We start from the raw sequence: 24002 nt of genomic DNA on the forward strand, positions 1-24002 counted from the left end.
GGCTATAGGTATCACCTGTATCCCGAATGAGTGGCGCCACTTCATAGACAGCTCATGCAAGAGCCTCAAAGCCGTGCTGCTTCACAATGAGAACAAGTATCCGTCTCTTCCTGTAGTTCATTTGGTGCACCTGAAAGAGGAATACACCAGTGTCAAGATGTTGCTAGGTGCCTTGAAGTGTGATGAGTACGGCTGGGAAGTTATCGGAGATTTCAAAATGGTGTCATTCCTGATGGGCCTCCAAGGTGGTTTTACTAAGTATCCTTGCTTTATTTGCCTTTGGGACAGCTGGGATACTGAAGCGCACTACCACAGGCGGGACTGGCCTCAGTGGACAGAGTTCACTGTGGGGAAGAACAATGTAATGTGGGAGCCACTGGTGGACCCATGCAAGGTGCTGATGTCAGCACTACACATCAGGTTGGGGCTCATAAAACAACTTGTCAGGGCTCTAGATAAGGAGTCGAGACTTCCGGGTGGCGGCAGCACTCTGACGGGAGGTAGGGGACAGAGCTCCGTCCATGAACCTCCTTTTTCTTCCTGGAGGTTGCGATTTCGCTGTCTGATCGGACTTGGAGTGTCTGATCCGAGAACAGGGGGTCTCCTGGATTCCAAGGTGTAGAGCACCACTGCCCCGAAGGGAAGGGATTGCCCCGCAGCTCCAGGAAACAAAAACCAGGCTCCAGTTATGGCTGGAGCCTGGCCATAGCAGCGCGACCATGTAGAAGGAAGGGAAAATATCCTAAAAAGAAGTTGATCGGAGAAAGCGGATCAACAGAGGTGAAGACAAGGTAAAAGAACAAAGAAATAAGAAAAAGATTATAGATTCCACAAGATCAGTTGTTTAAAGAAATCGTTACTGAAATAAGGCAAAATAAGAAAAGCTGTCAGAGTTGATAGCCCGTATGAGTGGAAAATTACTAACCGGAACTTGCTTTTTTTTTGCGATCACACTGCAAGAACAAAGGAACTGTTTAAATTGCTTCATTTTTTCGGTAATCCTATCCCCGGAAAGAATAGAGAATATTTCTTTATACAAGATCTAGGGGAGCAGGATTTGAATTTTGATAAATTGGCTGTTGTTTTTTTGTTGATCATACGTTGTTGAAGTTATTTTGGCCTTAAAGAGACAGTGTGAAGGAAGTTTGTGATGTGAAGTATAAAGACAAGGAAAGGCTTAAACAAATACAGTGGAACAGAAGATTTGATTTGGAGAACTGATCTTTGGTGATTCTAATTGGACATTATAATTGGATTTATGTTGTTGGAGTAAACAGAGAAGACCGGACTGCAGAGGATTAATTTGTGTGAAATTGAACCATATTTGGATTATATTGGACAATATGAAAATATAATTCTTGGATGACTTGTATAAAAATTGGACTGAATTCCTATATCGGACTACAACTGAAGATTCTTTTTTGATAGTGGAAGATTGTTTGACTCTTTGTCTGTCTATTTGATATAAGTTTGAGACCTAAGGACTAAATAAAGGGAAAGAAAGGACTTAACCGAAATTTTTGGAATTAAAAAGAACTGGACAGAAAACATAGCTTAAGTATATTTAGTTGTTTTTCTTCTCTCTTTCCTATTATTGTACTCCTTTTTTCTTGGTTTACTGTTAAGAATAGAATGAATTGTTAATTTTCTTTTCCTCCCTCCAGGGGATCAACCTGTAGAATATTTCCTATTATCTCTGCCATTTTTGAACCTAAGTCTTCATCCTTTTCTTCTATAATATTTTGAAATCTCAGTCCATACGTATTTTTCTTGACGCCAAATACGTTTTTGAAGAAAGTGGCCTGAACAGAATTAAACAACTGCGCAAGGAAGGTATCAAAGGAATGGAGAGGAGTTGGGGGCTACCAGCCAGGAGAAGGAGGAATCTCTAGGTGCTAGAAGAAAACAACCTCAAATACAACAAGAATTGATTTTAAGCAGTAGATTGTGAGAGCACAAAGATAAGATACCAAGAAATATTACAAATAGTTAAGTTGGTTGACATGAAAAAAAATTCTATCAACGTGAATGGGTTAAATAATCCAAGAAAAAGAAATTAAATCTGAGTATTAAAATCATATAAGACTGTACAGGGACTGGAGACTTGGAAATACCATAAGAGCAGAGGAGCAAAAGTGATTGTGGATCCAGAGAAAGACCTGAGAGTGCCAGCCAGTGGCAGTGGCTGGCACCAAAGATCCCAAGATCCTGAAGAACAATATGCTAGGACATCTCCTTGGTCATTGAACTTTTCTCTCCAGAACTCACTTTTTAGAACTGGTGCTGTATTGCTGACCTGATGGAAAATCAATTTAATCATTTTTTGCACTCTATAACTTTAGCACTTTATAACTTTAATGATCTTTTAATAATTATATGTTATTCTATTATGATCTTGAGAATAACTTAGTGTTAATTGGTATCCTATTAGTGTAATTGATGTTTATACTGTTTTATTAATTGAATTTATATGGAGTTTTTAATAATTAACATTTTAGCTAATTTATTAGAAGGGTTTTTTAAAACTGATGAATTATTGAGGTGGGTATGATGATATGTATGAAATGAATGATTGCTATGGGTGGGCTGGGTGGGACTTTGGTATGGATGAAATAAATGGAAATGCTATGAATGATTTGATTTAGCCTACCTGACACTGGAAAGGCAGGAGGGGAGGGGGCACCGATATCTGGGGTGGTAGAGGGTCGGAATATTCCGGTCTTGCTGGGGAGAGGCAGATATGGTGGGGGCCACAGAGCTAGCCATTCCAGGGGAAAGAGAGATCGCTGCTTAATAACGATCCCTTGTTCCGGCTCTGTGAACCCAATCCTGGGTACTGGCGATGAGTGTAATTCTGGCCCTGGGCTCAAGCTGCTGCTACTTAATGCCAGGTCGGTGGTAAATAAAGCTTTCCTCATCCGGGATCTGATCCTGATAAGGAGGCCGACCTGGCATGTGTAACTGAAACCTGGCTGGGCCCAGAGGGAGGAGTTCCTCTCTCTGAAATTTGCCCAGCCGGGTTTCAGATATGGCATCAGTCTTGACCCCAGGGAAGGGGGGGAAGGAGTGGCTATTATAGCCAGGGAGAGCCTTGGCTTACGTAGACTCGTTGCTCCAGAGATTGTGGGTTGCGAGTCCCTCCTGGTGAAGTTGGACTTAGGGGTTCAGGTGGGCTTGTTTCTCACATACCTGCCTCCCAGCTGCGTGTCACAAGCCCTTCCTGTGCTATTTGAGGAGGTAGCCGGGTTGGCGGTAGGGTTCCCCAGACTTATTGTCTTGGGGGACTTTAACCTGCCGTCGCTCGGCGAAACCTTTGGACTGGCATAGGAGTTCATGGCCACCATGACAGCCATGGACCTGACCCAAGTAGTACAGGGTCCGACTCACAAGGGGGGCACGCACCCGACATGGTATTCCTCTCTGAGCAACTGAGTAATGGTCTGAGACTAAGGGGCTTAGAAGTGTTGCCTTTGTCATGGTCGTACCATTTTCTATTGCAGTTTGACTTCCTGGCTCCAATCCTTCCCTGCAGGGAGGCGGAACCGATTAAGCTGTTCCGCCCCAGACGCCTGATGGATCCAGAGGGGTTATTCCAGATACACTCGTACACAGTTCGGCAGAGTCTCTGGCTGAGGCCTGGAACAAGGCTGCAGTGGAGGCTCTTGACCGAATTGCGCCGTTGCGACCTCTCCGCGGCACTAGACCCCATAGAGCTCCATGGTTCAACGAGGAGCACTGGGAGTTGAAATGCTAGAAGAGAAGTCTAGAGAAGCGATGGAGGAAGAGTAAGTCCAAATCCGATCGAACACTTGTAAGAGCTCACGTTAAGACTTACAAAGTGGCGCTCAAGGCGGCAAGATGCGCGTATCATGCCGCCTTGATTGCATCAGCGGAATCCCGCCCGGCCGCTCTGTTTAGGGTGACCCACTCCCTTCTTAATCAGGGGGGAGTTGGGGAGCCCTTGCAGAGTAGTGCCGAGGATTTTAACACGTTTTTTGCTGATAAAATCGCTCGGATCCGAGCAGACCTCGACTCCAATTGGAATACAGAGTCGACTGACAACGAGTCAGTCGAGGTGACTGGGGCACGTACTTGTCCACCTGTCTGGGAAGAGTTTGATCTCGTGACACCTGATGAAGTGGACAAGGCCATTGGAGCTGTGAGTTCCGCCACCTGTTTACTGGATGCATGTCCCTCCTGGCTGGTTTCGGCCAGCAGGGAGGTGACACGGAGCTGGGTCCAGGAGATTATCAATGCCTCCTTGGGGAGGGGGTCCTTTCCGGCTCCTTATAAGGAGGCACTTGTGCGCCCCCTCCTCAAGAAGCCTTCCCTGGACCCAGCCGTGCTTAATAACTACCGTCCATTCTCCAACCTTCCCTTTATGGGGAAGGTTGTTGAGAAGGTGGTGGTGCTCCAACTCCAGCGGTCCTTGGAAGATGCCGATTATCTAGGTCCTCAGCAGTCTGGATTCAGGCCTAGCTACAGTACGGAAACTGCTTTGGTCACATTGATGGATGATCTCTGGCGGGCCCGGGACAGGGGCTTGTCCTCTGTCCTGGTGCTTCTTGACCTCTCAGCGGCTTTCGATACCATTGACCATGGTATCCTTCTGCGCCGGCTGGAGGGGTTGGGAGTGGGAGGCACTGTTCTCCAGTTGTTCTCCTCCTACCTCTCTGTCTCTCCCTTGTGGGGTGCCTCAGGGGTCGGTCCTCTCCCCCCTGCTATTTAATATCTACATGAAACCGCTGGGTGAGATCATCCAAGGGCATGGGGTGAGGTATCATCAATATGCCGATGATACCCAGTTATACATCTCCACCCCATGCCCAGTCAACAAAGCAGTGGAAGTGATGTGCCGGTGCCTGGAGGCTGTTGGGGCCTGGCTGGGTGTCAACAAACTCAAACTCAACCCAGGCAAGACAGAGTGGCTGTGCGTCTTGCCTCCCAAGGACAATTCCATCTGTCCGTCCATTATCCTGGGGGGGAAAAACTATTGACCCCCTCAGAGAGGGTCCGCAACTTGGGCGTCCTCCTTGATCCAGAGCTGACATTCAACATCATCTTTCGGCTGTGGCGAGGAAGGCGTTTGCCCTGGTTCGCCTGGAGCACCAGTTGCGGCCCTATTTGGACCGGGAGTCACTGCTCACAGTCACTCATGCCCTCATCACCTCGAGGCTCAACTACTGTAATGCTCTCTACATGGGTCTACCTTTGAAAAGTGTTCGGAATCTTTAGATCGTGCAGAATGCAGCTGCGAGAGCTATCATGGGCTTTCCTAAATACGCCCAAGTCACACAAACACTCCGCAGTCTGCATTGGTTGCCGATCAGTTTCCGGTCACAATTCAAAGTGTTGGTTATGACCTGTAAAGCCCTTCATGGCACCGGACCAGAATATCTCCGGGACCGCCTTCTGCCGCACAAATCCCAGCGACCAGTTAGGTCCCACAGAGTTGGCCTTCTCCGGGTTCCGTCAACTAAACAATGTCGTTTGGCGGGACCCAGGGGAAGAGCCTCTCTGTGGCGGCCCCGACCCTTCGGAACCAACTCCCCCCAGATATCAGAGTTGCCCCCACCCTCCTAGCCTTTCGTAAGCTCCTTAAAACCCACCTCTGTTGTCAGGCATGGGGGAATTGATACTTTCCCTCCCCCTAGGCTTATAAAATTTATGCATGGTATGCTAGTATGTATGATTGGTTTCTAAATTGGGGTTTTAAATTAACTTAAAATATTATATTTGTTTACATTTTATTATTATTGCTGTGAGCCACCCCGAGTCTGCGGAGGGGGGCGGCATACAAATCTGATTAATAAATAAATAATAAATAAATAAATGTTTGCTAAACTTAAAAAACAAAGAACGAAAATAATCATATTGCAAGAAGTGCACATTAAAAAATAGGGAAAATTTTTACTAGCTTAGCTGATCAGAAAAAAAGAGGCATTGCAGTGTATATAGATGAATCAATAGATTATATATAGTGACCAAGACGGTAGAATTCTAATTGTACAATTGAAACTAAAACAGGAACCTCTCGTCATTGTATCCATCTATGCACCGAATGAAAACCAAAAAGAATTTTATAAAAAATTACACAATAAAATAATTGAATTGGCAATTGAGAAAATGATTATAGTGGGTGACTTTAATGCTATTCCTAATAGTTCAATGGAACACTCTGGTAAAAAGAAAGAAGAAAAAGAAAACAATTCTACCAATGACATTTTGGAAAATGAGCTCAGAATTATTATTGAAAGATATTTGGCATGAGCGACACCCATTAACTAAACAGTATACTTTTTATTCAAACCAACATAAAATTTGGACTAGAATAGATATGGCCTGGGCTTTAGCACATACTTCTGAATATATTAAAGATATCGAAATAGAAACAAATAGTTGGGCAAATCACAACCCGTTAGTATTTTTTTGGAAAGGAAGTGAGAAACAAATTAATTGCCAAATGAATAGAAACATTTTACGAGATCCTCAATATGCAGAATGGATGGAAAAAGAATTAGAAACTTTTTTTAGAATTAATAAAATTCAGAAACAACCCCACAAAATTTATGGGATACAACCAAGGCTTACATTCGGGGCTTGACGATTTCTTATACTGCAAAAAAAAAAAAAAAAAAAAAGAAAGAAAAAAAGAAACAACATCAACAACTAGAGAAAGAATTAAAAGATTTAGAAACAGTACTACAAAGTGACTCATATGGATAATAAGGTAAAAAGGAGAATGGATTTGAATTTGATCGAACGAGAACAAATAGTTGAAAAAATTAAAAGAGCAAAACAGGAGTATTTTGAACACGCAAATAAACCGGGACGATGGCTAGCCTTTAAATTAAGAAACATAGAGAATCTAAAATGATAAAGAAACTGGAAGATAGTAAAGGAGCACTAAGACACAGAACAGATAAAAAGAAGGAAATAGAGGTGGAATTTTATAAAAATTCATATCAAAAAGAAGAAATAAAAGAAGATATTTCTAAATTTTTAAATTCCATAGATTTACCACCATTAGAAGAACAACAAAAAAGGCTTAATGTTCCATTTACTATGGCAGAATTACAACAAACTCTGAAAAACCAAAAACAACAATAAAGCTATTGGCCCAGATGCTATACCTGCTGAATTCTATAAACTAGATAGCAATGTACTTACTTTGAATATGTTAGAGATTTTTAATAAGATTATTACAGATGGTAAAATCCAACATCATGGTTGGAAGCCTTAATAATGTTAATACGTAAGCCTGGAACAGAGAAGGATAAAATACAAAATTATAGACCAATATATTTATTAAATGTAGATAACAAAATATTTGTCTCTATTTATGCATTTAGACTTAAATTTTTTTTAAATGAAATTATTCACGAAGATCAGAATGGATTTTTGCCGGGTAGACAAATGAAAAATAATTTGAGGACAATTATAAATACCGTATATACTCGAGTATAAGCCGAGTTTTTCAGCCCAAAAAATGGGCTGAAAAACACAACCTCGGCTTATACTCGGGTCATTGACAAAGTCACCACACGAGGGCGCCATTGCTTGAGCCAGAGCGAGGAGGCACCAGCTTTTGTCCCCTCTCGCAGGCCGCAGTTCCTCTCCCTGGCTCAAGCAAAGGAGGCAGCCATTTGCTCCAACCGAGAGGGGAAAAAAGCAATGGGAAGCCGGTGAAGTCGTGTGTGTGTGTGTGTGTGTGTGTGTGTGTGTGTGTGCATGGATTTAAACTGTTTAAAAAATGGTATTTTGTGGTAGTTGCTGTCCTTGCTTGGATAGGATCTAATAATATGTTATGAGGCAGAGCTAGACAGGAATTCTTTTTCTATCTGTCTATCTTTCTATCTATCTATTTTTCTATCTATCTATTTTTCTATCTTATCTATCTATCTATCTATTTTTCTATCTGTCTGTCTGTCTGTCTATCTATCTTTCTATCTATATCTATCTGTCTGTCTATCTATCTATCTATCTGTATCTATTTCTATCTATCTATCTATCTATCTATTTTTCTATCTTTCTATCTATCTATTTTTCTATCTATGTATCTATTTTTCTTTATCTATCTATCTATCTATCTGTATCTATTTCTATCTATCTATCTATCTATCTATTTTTCTATCTGTCTGTCTGTCTGTCTATCTATCTATCTTTCTATCTATATCTATCTATCTATCTATCTATCTATCTACCTATCTATCTATCTATCTATCTATCTATTTGGTTTTCTATGCTGATAACCTCACAGCAGCTAATGCTGAAGCTCTTCTTTGGATACACTTATTTATTTATTTGTTTGTTTGTTTATTTATTTAATTGGATTTGTATGCCATCCCTCTCCAAGGACTCAGGGTGGCTCACAGCATATATAAAAACAGAACAATAATGTAAATCCAATTAATGATGAGAAGGAATCCAGTTTTGAAGGTTTTAGCTTTGTTGCTGATCGAGCTACTTTTTTTACTTTTTAATTTATTGTTAATATTGTTAATTTGTTTACCCTCTTTTAAATTTACAGAGCTAGTTTACTGGTTTTCTTTAAAATAAATATTCTAAAACATGTCTCAATTAATGTAATTTTATTGTTTTCCATTTTTATAAGTTACCAGTAGCCACTGCATTTTCTAACCTCGGCTTATACTCGGGTCAATACGTTTTCCCAGTTTTTGTGGCAAAAATTGGTGCCTCGGCTTATACTCGGGTCGGCTTATACTCGAGTATATACGGGTACATTGGAATTTTATGAATATCATGCAGAAAAACAAATGGCGTTGGTCTTTCTGGACGCAAAGAAAGCTTTTGATAATGTAGATTGAAGTTTTATGAAATTACAATTAAACAAAATGAAATTCGGCACTAAATTTATTAATTTAATAGATGCTATATACTCGAATCAAACAGCCAAAATTATATTAAATAATGACCAAACAGAAAGGTTAGATATACAAAGAGGGGTTAGACAGGGTTGCCCCCTCTTGCCCCTGTTATTTATTTTAACATTGGAAACTCTGTTAATAAAAATAAGAACAAATACAAATACTAAAGGGTTAGAGATTAAAAAAGAATCTTACAAAGTCCAGTCATTCGCAGATGATGTTGTCTTCATTACAGAAAACCCCCTGACTTCAATACCAAATTTAATAGATTTAATAGAAGAATTTGGGAGTGCGGCAGGTTTGAAAATCAATAAAAGCAAGACGCAACTGTTAATTAAAAATATGACAGAATTACAGAAAAAACAACTGGAAAACCTGACAAATATGAAAATAACAAACAAAGTGAGGTATTTAGGTATTTGGATTACAGCTAAATCTATGTTTTTAAAAATTATAAATATACAAAAATTTTAGGTCAAATTAAAAAGGATTTAGAAATATGGAATAACTTACAACTATCTTTACTTGGAAGAATCTCTACAATTAAGATGAATATTGTGCCCAAAGTATTGTTTCTATTCCAAGTAATTCCAATTAACCCTGGGGGAAACTTTTTCAAAGAATTAACAAAGATTATTAAAAATTTTATATGGCAAGGGAAAAAGCAAGAATAAAACTAAGTGCATTAGAAGATGTTAGAGAGAGGTGTGGGCTTGCCCTCCCAAATTGGAAATTATATTACCATGCTACGTCCCTATCATGGATTAAGGAATGGTAACCCTGGAAAATAGAAGATTACTGAATTTGGAGGGCCATGATTTAATGATAGGCTGGCATGCTTTTGTATGGTATGATAAGCATAAGACCCACTCATATTTCAAGAGACATATAATTAGAAAGTCATTATTGGAAGGATGGATCGACATAAGAAAAGATCACTATTTAACAATTCCAGAATGGATTTCCCCAATCGAAGTGATATGCCACCCTAATTTATTACAAGAAGGAAAGATATGGAAATATAAGGATATATTAGATGAATTGAAAACTGATTATAATTACATGAAGCAGGAGTAACAATGGATTGGTGGCAATATGCCCAGATCCAGTCTAGATTTCAAAAAGACGTAAAAACGTATATATTTAGAAAAGAGAATAATGTTTTAGGGAAATTATTAATTAAAAAATCAAGGGACATTGATTGGGAAAGCATACAAATATCAGATTAGTTCTAAAACCGTTGGTTTAATTTTAAAAGACAATATGATTTGTTGGTGTAGAAATTTTGGAAGAGAAATAGATTTAGATACGTGGGAAAGGGTTTGGACATATAACTGGAAAATAACTAAATCAGTTTCTTTCAAAGAAAATCAGATTAAGATGTTTTATAGATGGCATCTATCCCCCAAAAGACTCTCTAAAATGTTTCCAAATACACCGCCTAATTGTTGGAAATGTAAAAAAGAAATTGGTTCTTATTATCATCAATGGTGGACTTGCCAAAAAGCCAAACTTTATTGTAATAAAGTAGAAAGTTGGATAAGAGAAATCACCCTACAGGAAATTAGGAAAACCCCAGAATTTTTCTTACTACAAATTGTATTACAAATTGTAAATACAAAAAAAATTACTATTTAATAACCCATATTGTAGTAGCTGCCAGGATTGTATTTGCACAAAGATGGAAAGAAATCAATGTCCCTAAAGAAGAGGAGGTAATCAGGAAAATTATAGAATGTGCAGAGCTGGAAATAATGATGAGGCGGTTGAACAATCAAGAAGAATCAGAATTTTATAAAATTTGGGAAAGGATTTATACTTGGTTGAATAAAAAAAATGCTTCATGAATTATACAAATATTTGAATTTACCATTCTAAAATGTTTTCAAATAGAGAAATGTAATAGATATTTTTTATTCCTCTGAATTGATCTAATTAACAATAGTTTTTCCTTTTTGTATTATGAAGACTTCTATTTTGAGCGGAGTGATTGTAGCTCCAATTTATGTTTTCTGTTTTGTTTGGTTTTTTATGTTTGTTTGTGATGTTTTGTCTTTTGAAAAATAATAAAATTTTAATTTAAAAACAGGAGTCGAGAGTTTTCAATTACTTCCAAGATCTTTTCCCTAAGCTGTCTGAAGCAAAGATAAAAGCTGATGTCTTCGTCGGACCACAAATCAAGAAGATCATAGAGTGCAGTGAATTTCCCAAGAAGCTGAATAGGAAGGAGAGAGCAGCTTGGAACAGTTTTGTCGCAGTGGTTCATGGCTTCCTAGGCAATCATAAAGATGAAAACTGTACAAGTGGTTCAGACTCTGATAAAGAACTATGCTGCAATGGGCTGCAGGATGTCACTCAAAATCCATATCCTTAATGCTTATCTTGATAATTTCAAAGAGAGCTTACTCAGAGGAGCAAAGTGAGCGCTTTCACCAGGACATTATGAACTTTGAATGCCGTTACCAAGGACAATATAACGAAATCATGATGGGCGACTATATTTGGGGATTGATTCGTGAAACTGATTTGCAGTATAGTCGTAAATCTCAGAAAACTTCTGAACAGTTTTTGGTAATCTGTGTAAATTTGCAATGCATATAGTGTTCTTAGTCTGACTGTATAAATGAGAAGATTAGAAGTCTTCGGAGAGGGGCGGCATACAAATCCAAATAATAAATAAATAAATAATAAATAAATAAATAAATAAATAAAGATGCAAAATCGTCTGTTCCTATAGTAAAAATGCATAATTTTTGTTGCCGTGGTCACAAAAGTGAAGTTTATGTTGAATGTAAGCAGTTTTTAATTTGTTTTAGGTAAAAGCAGTTGGAATATAACATTTAAAAGCTGGGAACAAAATTTATGTTACATAGTGTTTTTGTTGCAAGGTATTGTTCATGTTGGGCCTTTGCTGTTCTTATTTTTTTTTTGCAGGTTCTGGCTGTTTGCTGATATTCCGCCTTGGTTATGTGTCCTTCTTTCCATTTTTTGTATTTGGCTTTTTTTTCTTTTATGTTGTCTGCGAGATCTTTGTTTAGCCATGCTGGTTTCATTTTAGTTTTCCTGTTTTTCCTTTTTATAGGGATTGTATTGTTTTGGGCATCTATGATAGTGTTTTTTAGAGCCTCCCGGGCTTCTTGTGTGGTTTTACCCTTAAATAGTTCCTTCCAGGGGTTATTTTCCAGGTTCGCTCTGAGTTTGCTAAAGTCCACTTTTCTCAAGTCTGGGACTATAGTGGTGTTGGGTACAGCAGTTAGTGATTGCAGTATGTTGAATTTTAGAATGTCATTACCCAGCGTCCCTTCTATTTCGATTTCCTCAATCATTTCTTCCCTGTTTGTTAGTATTAGATCTAGTATTGCAGTCCCTCTGGTTCCTGTTTCCACTTTTTGGGTTAGAAAGTTATCAGCGAGACTGGTGAGAACTCTATCAGACTTTCCACTTGGTGCCGAGTTTGTTTTCCAGTTAATGTCGGGGTAGTTAAAGTCACCCATTATTGTTGTGCTGTGCTTATTGCATATTTCTGTTAGTTAGCTTGTAAAGAGGTTGTCCATTGCATCAGTTTGGTTTGATGGCCTGTAGTATACTCCTATAGTAATGTTGCACTTCTTTTCTTTTATGTTGACCCATATACTTTCTAGGGGGTTATCTTCTCTAGTTGGATGTAGCAGTGTAGTGGTCTTTTATGTATAGTGCAACTCCATCTCCTGTCTTGTTTGATCTGTTTTTCTTGAAGAGGCTGTAACCCTTTATCTGAGTGTTCCAGTCGTGTGTTTTGTCCCACCAGGTTTCTGTTATTCCAATTAGATCGTAGTCATCCTCAAGTATTAGTAATTCCAGTTCATCCTGTTTGTTCCCCAGGCTTTGTGCATATGTGTACAGGCATTTTAGGTGTTTGTGTTTGATTCTGGGTGGATATTTTGTATCCTCTGATTTATTTGTGGGCTTGATTTGTTCCCCTTCCTTATTTTGTTCATTATTCAGTCCCTTAGTTTGGTCACCCACCCCTCTTGGATCTAGTTTAAAGCCTTCCTGATAAGTTGGGCAAGTCGATTTCCTAGGAAGTTCTTCCCAGCTCTGGAGAGGTGTAGCTCGTCTCTTGCTAGAAGCCCTTCTTGGAGGTATGGTAGGCCGTGGTCGAGGAAACCAAAGTTGTTTTGGCGACACCATCTCCTTAGCCAGTAGTTTATTTGTGGGATTTTACGTTCCCTGGCTGGGTGTCGTCCTTTTGTGGGTAGAATGGAGGAAAAAACAACCTGTGCACCTGTCTTTTTGACTGTGTTGCACAAGTGATCATAGTCTTTCATTATTTGATCCATGTCTTTCCCTGTGTTGTTTGTTCCCGCATGGATCACCAGTAGGGGGTAGTAGTCAGTAGGCTTTAATATTTTAGTAAGATTTTGCATTATGTCAGAGATTTTGGCTCCCGGGAGGCAGCACACCTCTCTGGATTGATTGTCTGGTCTGCAGACGGCAGGTTCAGTTCCCCTGAGAATTGAGTCTCCAATTACCAGCAGTCTCCTTTTCTTTTTGGTTGGGTTGGGGAGGTGGGGGCTAGCTTTCGTTGTGGAGGCGTTTGGTGGTGCTGTGTTTTTGTGCTTGGTTCTTGATGATTCCTTGTCAGGTGTTGGTTGGTTTTCTTGTGCCAGGAGTATTGTATATTTGTTGCTTGTAGGCAGTGGGATTGGGAGGAGGTGGGTTGGATTGGTAGAGGTTTTGGATTGGTTGGTTTTTTTCTTCTTTGGGTGACATGTGTCCAGCCGTTTGCTACCTTGGGAATGGGGTTAATTCTGTTTTGCTCCTCTGAGATGTTGGTTTTGTTGGAAGTGTGTTGGTCCTTCTCATTTAGTTGTTCAAAGGGAATCCTGTGAAGTTGAACTACAGTGGTAAACTGACACATAATTGGTGAGTGATGAGGATTTGGAATAGGTGGGCAAACTACTTTAACACGTTGCTGGATTATACAATCACTCACTAATTTCAAAGGTGTGTTATAGCTTCTGTGTCAATTGTTAAATGAAGCCGGTAATTTATTGTCATGTAAAAACCAGGTTATTCAAAACAAAAAAGTCAGATTACTCATATATGCTTGAGTATAAATTGACCTGATTATAAGCTGAGGCACCTACTTTTGCCCCCCAAACTGGGAAAACTTATTGACTCGAGTATAAGCCTAGGGTGGAAAATGCAGTGGCTACTGGTAACTTATAAAATGGAATATTCTTCTACTGTAGCTTCTTAAAATTGCTTTTGTAGGAGAATTAAAAAAACCCATGAAGAACGGTTGCAGGAACTGGTCTAGTTTAATGAAAAAAGGACTAGGGGAGACATGATAGCAGTCTTCCAATATCTCAAGGTTTGCCACAAAGAAGAGAGAGTCAACCTATTCTCCAAAGCACCTGAGGGCAGAACAAGAAGCAATAGGTGGAAACTAAACAAGGAGAGAAGCAACTTAGAACTAAGGAAAAAATTCCTGACAGTTAGAACAATGAATCCGTGGAATAGCCTGCCACCAGAAGTTGTGAGTGCTCCAACACTGGAAGTTTTTAATAAGATGTTGGATACCCACTTGTCTGAAGTACTGTAGGGTTTCTGCCTAAGCAGGGGGTTGGACCAGAAGATCTCCAAGGTCTCTTCCAACTCTGTTGTTGTTGTTGTTGTTGTTGTTGTTGTTGTTATGATGATGATGATGATGATGATGATGATGATGATGATGATGATGTAACTTTTCCTTCCAAAATGGTTTTTATTTCTTGCACCTTTCCATTTTTGGGCCAACTTCTTCCTCCCTTCCTAAATATTTTTTTTAATTCCTTCTTTTATCATAACAAAAAACCTCTTAAAATATCTTTAGGAATGTAGTCAAACCTGTTATCTTAATCTTCATTACAATATCATTACAATTTTCTTAATAATCGGGATTTCATATATTATTTCAAAATAATTGCTTAGATCAAACTTCCATATGATAAATATTCAGATTTTCCATATAAAACATATTTCATAAGTTAAAATAATTACTATCTCAATAGATCAGTAAATAACAATTTCAGCGTTAATCATTAATTGTAAAATCTTCTACATGATATTTATCTTGCATAAGGAGAAACCACACTGTAAAAAAAAGGTAAATCTATTCATATTAATTATGTAGAACAAATGATTAATGCCAAAATCCATACTATTATATTATTCTAACCTTTGTATTGTTTTAAACAAGTCAACACTAACAATCCTCTTGGGTATGATAAGTATACTTGGAAGAAAAAGTTTAATTACATAGAGTTATCCCCATTTGAAGCAACATTTTATTACAAAAGTACAGTACCCCTTCTGTTATTAGAAATGAATTAAATTTAAATGGGTAACTTATTTTACTTGTAAAATATGTTGCTGGCTTGCTGGAAGGGACTTATATTTCTGAGCAGGAGAGAAAGCCATGGTCACCTGAAGCTGCTCCCCTTGAAGAAAGATTGTGTTTTCATCCACTTTTCCTTCCTTCTGAAAGTCTCTTTAACCCTCCTGCCCCTTCCCCCAGTGCCTCCTTTCTGTGTAGAGGAGGAGCTGTGATTGGTTCAGCCTGCTGCCAATCAGGCAGCTCTCCCAGTGCCTCCTTTCTGCGTAGAGGAGCTGTGATTGGTTCAGCCTGCTGCGGTGTTGTCGGCTGGGCTCTAGCAAGAGAAGAAGCAGCCGTACCAGAAAAAGCCTCATGTTGCCAGAGCCATCAGGTTTCCTTCCTCCCTGCCTTTCACATCCGAACTGTGCAGCCTTTGGAAAATGCTATGCAGGAGTTTCCTGGTCAGTGACTCAAGTATAAGCCGAGGTCAGATTTTTCAGCACATTTTTTGTGCTGAAAAACTTGGCTTATACTTGAATATATATGGTATTCAAATCCATCCAGTGTATTACAGCCTCCCCATTTCTGTCATCTTTTATATGAAGTACATATACTACCTATATAACTTGGATTACATTCTGAAAAAAGAAAAATTATGATTCACCCTATAATCATCATCATCATTTTATTCTTCGCTCACTGTGCTATTTCTGAGTTAGTAATATCTATATTTAAGTACCGTAATGTCTAATTTACTTAGTAATATAAAGAATCCTTCAAGTCAGTTTTGACCCCTGTTGACTATGTGAGTACTCCATGTAGTTTTGGGGTGCAATAATATAAAATTGGTTTGCCTTGCTTACCTTCCAGAATATTTTTTTCAACTTAGGGTATAACTTACAGTAGAGATTTGGGGTTTCCTGGTTTATTAATTAAAATTTGATTTTTATTATCACCCAAAGTTGGTTCAGTCAGGTCACTGCTACATTTTAGATAAATCTGAAATGCTAGTAGAAAATAATTATAAAACCAGTTAATTATTTTGGGAAATTTGCAATAAGTATGGTATCCTCTTCTATTTTAGGAGTTGCGTTATATACATTACATGAAACGTGAAGTACATTCAGATGAATTACATGCAGAGAATTTACATGAAAGAAATACATTTTGTTTTTCAGAAAAGGTAATTTCAGGAAATGGCTTATTTTGCCTAGATTTTGAAACACAAAATCAGAAGAAACAAAATTTGCAAATACTACAATGATGAAGTGCCAATAAATGTAGTTTATCTTATTCCCTTGGTTTTGCCTTCAAAACACAACTCCCAAACCTCATTTTCTCCAATGCACTTGCAAGGAGAGTCCAATGTGGGTAATTCTCTAGTCTCATTGGAAGGGACTGAGTTTAATTTAAATATTAGGCAGGTACCACCCCCTAACCCTCTAGGTAGTAAAGGGACTTTTGAGTTTTCTTCCTAATTGAAGTATTGTTTAAATTAAAACACATTTGCATGTTAAATTTGTAAGTCAGTTTATTTTAATGATTATTCCTTTCTATTTATATTATAGGTTCCAAGTTATTTCAAGGAACAAGGCCTTCCTCCTCTCAGCATAGGGAGAGACCCTCTGTGGGTACCACCCTCTCGTCTGCCACCCCTCTCCCATTAATTCCCTTCGGGGGGCCCTTTTCGGCCAAATTAATCAGGGCCAGAGAGGGCGACCGGGTCACTGACCTCCACGGTCACACCCGGACAATAGGAGGCGGTTGACGTCGGGGGGGGGTGTCTGCCCCCCCGGCAAACATACTTGGAGCCAAAAACACATGGAAAGCCGTGACGAGAAGGTAGCCGGCTTAAAAAAGAGGAGGGGCAGGCCTTCTGTAATAGGGCCGAATATTGGCTGGGCCCAATATCGAGGCAGGAAACAGAAGGAACACCTCAGAGGTCCCTACGGTTGCCCGGGCAATGCAAGACAGCCATTTTAGAAAATAAAAGGGCGAGAAGAGCCGGGCATAATTAACGATCCTGGTGGTTGGCAACCTTCCAGCAGCCAGGTTGACTCGAAGCAAAGGAGGAAGCTAATCGAGCTGACGTAGAGCTCATAGCCTCGAATATAATCAGTCTGCCCTGGAGACACGCATGCGTGTTAAGGGCTTAACAGCCATTTGCATTACAATCGGTGGTGTGGCACAGATAAATAATTGATTCTGCTAACGTGAGTATTGAAAAGGGGGAATAATAAGGATGTCAGACCCATCAGCCTACTCAGGGGAAGAGTCTACTTCTACCATTAGATCCAGTACCTCCAAAGAGAAGCCCCAATCGGACAAAACAAAGTCCAAATCCTCTCAGGGAGGTTCACTTAGGGAGGCTGAGAAGAGAATAAGGACTCTTGAGAAACAACTAGAAGCAGCCCAAAAGCAGCAGACACCCGCAGCTCCCCCAGCTCAGCTCGACTTTACCTCAGGGCCCACACCACTGCCAGCCTCCCCCATGTTCGCAAATTCAGGGGTAGCAGGCTCGGCAACAGAAAGGGACTGGTTTCTGGAGCGCCCCCTTCTACCAGCTCCTTCTTTAACTGCTGAGACTTTCAACCCACCTAGGCAGGCTTTAGCCTGGCCTAATTTCCCACCACCCACGCAAATGGTCCAGGTATCACAGTATGGTCAGATACCATCAGCAACCTTTACACCATCCACTGCGGGCCTGAGAAACACTCAAGACACATGGCAAAACATGCCTCCGGCCCCTTACTTGCATGGGGTAGTAGCTGGTGTCCAACAATACGCCCTGGCAGTTGCTACTCTCACGAGGGCCAGAGATCTTTGGGCGACCCCAGCCCCACAATCCCTACCTGGATCGTTGGATGATCCCAGAGACACACTGCGTTGCAGAGGACGATCTGTCAATTGACGAACAGCCCCAGAACCACCTGTTCTTACAGGCCTCTTTAAAGCTTCCCTATTCCGGATCCTGCTTAATAAAGCTAAACTGACCATTGATCAGGCTAGGGAAGGGAAGCAGACCGAAGCTACCGCAATGACTGCCCAAACAGGCAGGCTTTTTGTAGTTCCCAAGAAGGAAATGGAGCACATCCCAACATCTCAGCTCTTTCTGGAAAACATAAAGAGACCATGGGAGAATCCAGCAGCTGCTCAGGGCCCATCAATGGTAGATCATAAATTCTACACATTCGACCAAGAGATGGAGACTTTATTAGGCTCCCCAACTATAGACAAGCCGGTGGCGAGCCTAGTGTCAAATGCCCTAGTCCCTTCGGAAATATCAGATGGACTAAAGGCCGAGGATAAGAAGGCGGAGAATGTGGTGCTTAAGACACATCGAATGCAAGCCTGGGCCCTGCGGGCGGCCTCGGCAGTCTTATTTTTTAATCGAGCCACCATCTTGTGGATTCAGGAGATACAATCCAGAGTGAATCTGGAGGATGCAAGGCTTCACCAGGATTTGAACAAGCTTCTAGCAGCTACTGAATTTTTGGCAGATGCCACAGTAAATGCAGCAAAGTTCGCCTCCAGAGCAATGCCGTTGTCTGTGTTGTCCCGCAGGTTGATATGGCTTCACAACTGGCAGGCGGACGTAAGTGGCGCCTGGCGTCCTCACCGTTTCAAGGTGACAAATTGTTTGCTGAGGCCTTAGAGGGAGTTCTTATCAATGACAAAGATAAGAAGGTGCTCCCGAGGTCAAACAGATGACCAGAAAGACGGTTTAACCATCTGTACAGGCGGCAGCCCTTTTGCCCGGAGCCCTCCTCGACAGTCACCCAGGGCTCGAGGTCATTCTTCCAGGGGTCTTATAACCAGAGGAACCTCCGCACTGATAGACCATACTTCACGGATCGTAACAAGACCTACCAACAAGGACGTCACCCCTTCAGAGGTTCCAACCCCAAAGGGTTCAGACGCGGCAAATGACTCAACAGTCTTCTACCCCCTCAGTGGCAGACTGCAGAATTTCGCAAATTCCTGGGAAACCACATCTTCAGACGCTTGGGCAATTGCCACAGTGTCCCAGGGCTTGCGGATCGAATTTTCGCATCTATCCCCGAACCGCTTCCTTCCGTGTCCTCTGGCAACAGACCTTCTGAAGAGAGAGTTGTTACACAGGGAGGTCACACATCTTTTAGAGATAGAAGCAATCAAAGAGGTGCCTCCATACCTACGAGGGAAAAGCTTCTACTCAGTCATATTTCTGGTTCCGAAGTCCTTGGGGGGGTGCCAATTAATTTTGAATCTAAGGCAGTTGAACCTCTATGTGCATTACAAGAGGTTCAAAATGCACTCTCTCCGTTCTATCCTTCACTCCATACACCACAAGGACTTCCTAACGTCTATAGACCTCAAAGAGGCCTATCTCCATTTGCCCGTCTATCTGCCCCACAGACGATTCCTACACTTTTGCCTGAACGGGGTACATTACCAATACAAGGCAATGCCGTTTGGCCTATCATTAGCACCACAGACGTTCACGAAATTGCTGGATGTCCTTACGGCCAGCCTCAGGCATCAGTCAGTGTGCCTTATGGCATATCTCGAAGATATCATAGTGCTATCAAAGTCTCCAGAACAGGCACGTCGAGATTTGCAATTGACCATAACGACAATCCAGTCTCATGGATTTACAGTCAATTGGGACAAGAGCCACCTAAGCCCGACAACTTGCCTAGCTCACCTAGGCACAATCATAGACACAGAGTCATGCATGGTCATCCTATCCCAAGAAAGGCAGACCAATATCCGAGATATACTGGATACTCTGAAAAAGCAAAGACGACCTACACTGGCTTATCTGTCGAAACTACTGGGTACTCTGGTATCCTGTATAGACATCGTACCATGAGCTCGATACCATCTTCGCCCGCTCCAATGGCTTCTACTACCTTTTCAAAAGAGAAAATCCAGCCATACACACAGGAAGGTAACCCTCAGCCCCAGGCTCAGGAACTCCCTAAAATGGTGGGCTTCTCCAGCAATCCAGCAGGGTTCGTCTTTCCAGGGTCAGACCTTGTTGACTATAACAATAGATGCCAGCTTGACTGGTTTGGGGAGCTCACCTCTCCTCCCACATGGCCCAGGGACTGTGGGGGCCAAGAGAGAGACTAGGGAACGAGGTGAATAACCTTTAAAACATTACCAGAAAGTGTGTGTGAGAACTACCTAGCTGTAAACAGCCCTCCAAGCTTCTATCCTTTGAAAAACAGACCAAGCCATAATCTTTTGAACAAAAGGACCTGTAAGCGCTCCATTCAAAAGGGAGACCTAAAAATGTATATTGAATACAGCTAGAGAGGGCGGTGGCAGCTCCTTGGAGGGGAGATTTTCTGAGCGAAAAGCCATAAGAGATTGCAAAGAACCCATAAGGAATTGCAAAGATCCTGAGGGGAGAATTCCTAACGACTGAATACTGCAGTCATCACTCAGAAAGCAAAGAGCCGGTGAGTTTTTTAGCGTGCTACAAATATAGCAACGTGTACCCTTTTTCCACTCACCTTCTTCCAGCTGCTCCATAACAAAACAAAGAATCTCAGCAGCCAGAATCTGAGGTATAAGAATCCAGATACTTTTCTCTCCTTAACTCCAGAAAATCTCTTTCCCTCTTCCAAAGCTTAAACTCAAACCGTAAGCTCAGAGACTTAAATTAACCTCAAGAGGTTTTTCAAGAAGTTTCAAGAAATTTTAAAGAGGAAAAGTTCTTCTCCCCCCCCTGCTCCCCCCCCACCTAGCCCATCTCAATCTGCATCTCAAAGCCCTGAAGAAAGGAAGCTTTGACTCTGCAAACACCCAGATGGTGCTAGGAGCTGGTAGAAGCTAAAATACTCTAATAAAAGGAATAAACAAACCAACTTTATTAAGAAAGAATCACTTTAAACCCAACAGTAAATTCTCTGATTTTCCACCACTATATAGTTCCTTCAAACATATTGCCAGTAAAAGTAAACAGCCATTTCCTGCTCTCCTGCCCTAAAACTTCCATTGTCTCCCCCTCAACTCATCTCACCATAAAACAATAAAGCTCAATCTCTGAGAATTGTCATGGCAGGAAAAAAAAGTCTTCAATCAAATCTTCAAATTCTCAAAATCTTCAGTCAGAAGATCCAAGCAGCAATCCCTGCTTTATATGCAAAGATACTATAAATGATTTTGATAAATACACCAAATGTCAAACCTGTAAAAATGCTGCACACCATTCTTGCCTAAAAATAACTGACCATATAGCCACCTTTCTCCATGGAAACTCTTCATTCTTCTACTTCTGTTCTACCTGTGTCCCAAAATTAGGGACCCTCAATAGCATTTCTGAAGATATCAATACACTGAAAACAAAATTAGAGATCCTCAATAGCATTTCTGAAGATATCAATACATTGAAAACAACCTCCAAAACGCATCAAACATTCATTGAAAACACAGAACCACGCCTACTATCCATGGAAAAAGATATCCATGCACTATTGAACGCTAAACCTCCAAACCCAATTTCCTCTACCACTCCACCACCCATAAAACAACAACAGTCCAATTCTTCTCCTGACATCTCTACTCTTGTCAAAGATGCAATGGAGAGAGAACAAAAATGCCGAAATGCCATCCTCTTCAGTCTTGAAGAAAATGACGAACCTGATTTAACAAAAATACATTATCCGTCAACAAAAATCACTCTGTCAGTCATTCACCCCAGAAGATATATTAGAAGTTTCCAGAAATGGACCAGAGCACAAGTTCAGTGATGGTGCAGTGGCACCACGATTCTGTAAAGTTGTCTGGAAAAATGAACCTGCAAAACAGCTTTTTATCAAAACCATTAACCACATAGCCAGAAACAACATCAGTTTCAACAAACTCAAATCCAGACCAGACCCAAAACCTACTCCCAACACAAAACCATTCTCAAATGCAAATTATTAAATGCTAGAAGTATAGTCAAAAAGATGTCAGAATTCCTCCTCCTCCTCGACTCCTCAGTCTTTGATATTATCTTTGTCTGTGAAACATGGCTTAATGCATCCTACCCAGACTCCATTATTACAACAAGGAACTATCTTATCTTATGACCATGAATCCCGCAGAGGAGGCGGGGTAGCTATATTTTACAAAAAATCTCTAAACATTAAAGACATCAAAGTTGCGCAGGATCTATTCCTCCCTGAAACTATTGTTGGTGATCTATCCCTAAATACCACAATTCGCTTCTTACTCTGCTACAGAGCTCCTGACTATGACGTTGCACATGCAAACAAATTATCAGCTCTACTAACGTGGGCTACCCACTGCCCACACCCCATCATCTTCCTTGGTGACCTCAACCTACCACATATTAACTGGACATTAAATGAATGTAGCACCGAACCTATCCACTCGACTATATATAACACAGTCACCAGTTTGGGACTTGACCAAATAGTAAGTGGCAATACTGGATTAGATAACTGTCTAGATCTCATCTTTTGCAACAGCAAAAGTACAATATATGGCTTAGAAATAAAAGAACCTTTTTCCGACAGTGACCACAGCATGATAAATTTCAGTCTCAACCTAAGCCACACTAAGATCCACCCAAATAACGTGACTCTGAAATTCAACTTCAAAAAAGCGAACTACGAACTCATTGATGCCCATCTTTCAAAATTAAACTGGCAAACTTTATTCTCTAATTGCAACTCTATGAATGACTTCTACAACACATTCTTGCTTGAGATGAAAATAATCATCAGACTTTACGTACCATTTGCATCTGTCTCAACCAAGAAAAATAACCTCCCCATCTCAATAAGAAAATTACAATTAAAAAAAATATCTCTGGCGTAAAAACAAAAAAAGACAAGTAGTAAACTTCAAAAGCCGTTATAAAAGCATATGTAAACAAATAAAAGCAGAATGTCTCAACTACCACAGCATACAAGAGGAAAACCTTCTACGCACCAAATCCAATCGTGCCTTCTACAACTTTGTCAACAACAAACTCAAGGACTCTAGACCTATCCCACCTCTCAAAGGACCGAACAAAAAAGAATACCATGATGATTCATCTAAAGCTAACCATCTCAATTCATTCTTTGACTCTGTCTTTGTCAACAGCAACGGCCCATCCCCCAAATTCATCACTCGCATCTCAAACACTCTCAATGACCTAACCCAAATAGACTTCACTGAAGACCGAGTCGAAAAAGTATTACGTGACCTTAAACCTTCCCTATCAGTTGGTCCAGATGGTCTATGTGCATACTTCCTAAAAAAGCTCTCTTCTGCTATAACTAGACCACTAAGCATAATTTTTGAAAAATCCTTCAGTACCAGCACACTTCCTAAGATATGGTCAAAAGCAATGATCATCCCCATCTTCAAAAAAGGAGACCCCTCTCTTGTCGATAACTACAGACCAATATCACTATGCTACGTCCCATGTAAAGTTATGGAATCAATTATAAACAAATCAATTACTCTCCACCTAGAAACTAATAATCTGCTCTCTAACAAACAATTTGGATTCAGAAAAAAACTATTCTGCAATCTACAGCTCCTTCACTGCAAAAACATATGGACAACTCATCTTGATCAAGGAAAATCTATAGATGCAATTTATATTGACTTCTCCAAAGCCTTTGATTCAGTGGTCCATGACAAACTATTTCAAAAACTCAAATCCTATGGCATCTCAGGATTCCTCCACAGCTGGATTACTGCATTTCTGTCTAACAGGCAACAAGTGGTCAAAATAGGAAGCTCCATATCCATATTCGAAGAATCCTGGAAGAACAGGCTCC

General features: G+C 40.5%; 1 protein-coding gene across 4 annotated transcripts in view; it reads left to right on the top strand.

The window, feature by feature from the left end:
• The window catches only part of LOC139170338 (tripartite motif-containing protein 59-like), a 170566-nt gene that overhangs the window by 110449 nt on the left and 36115 nt on the right, over positions 1-24002 (top strand). The window contains exon 8 of one of the 4 annotated variants that reach the window (XM_070757394.1): positions 16310-16408. The exons of the other annotated variants lie outside the window; for them this stretch is intronic. Within the exon in view, the coding sequence (XP_070613495.1) occupies positions 16310-16408 (99 nt within the window). The remainder of the gene's footprint in view (positions 1-16309; positions 16409-24002) is intronic. 4 annotated transcript variants of the gene reach the window in all.

The sequence above is a fragment of the Erythrolamprus reginae genome, chromosome 7 (genome assembly GCF_031021105.1).
Source record: "Erythrolamprus reginae isolate rEryReg1 chromosome 7, rEryReg1.hap1, whole genome shotgun sequence".
Lineage (NCBI taxonomy): Eukaryota > Metazoa > Chordata > Lepidosauria > Squamata > Dipsadidae > Erythrolamprus > Erythrolamprus reginae.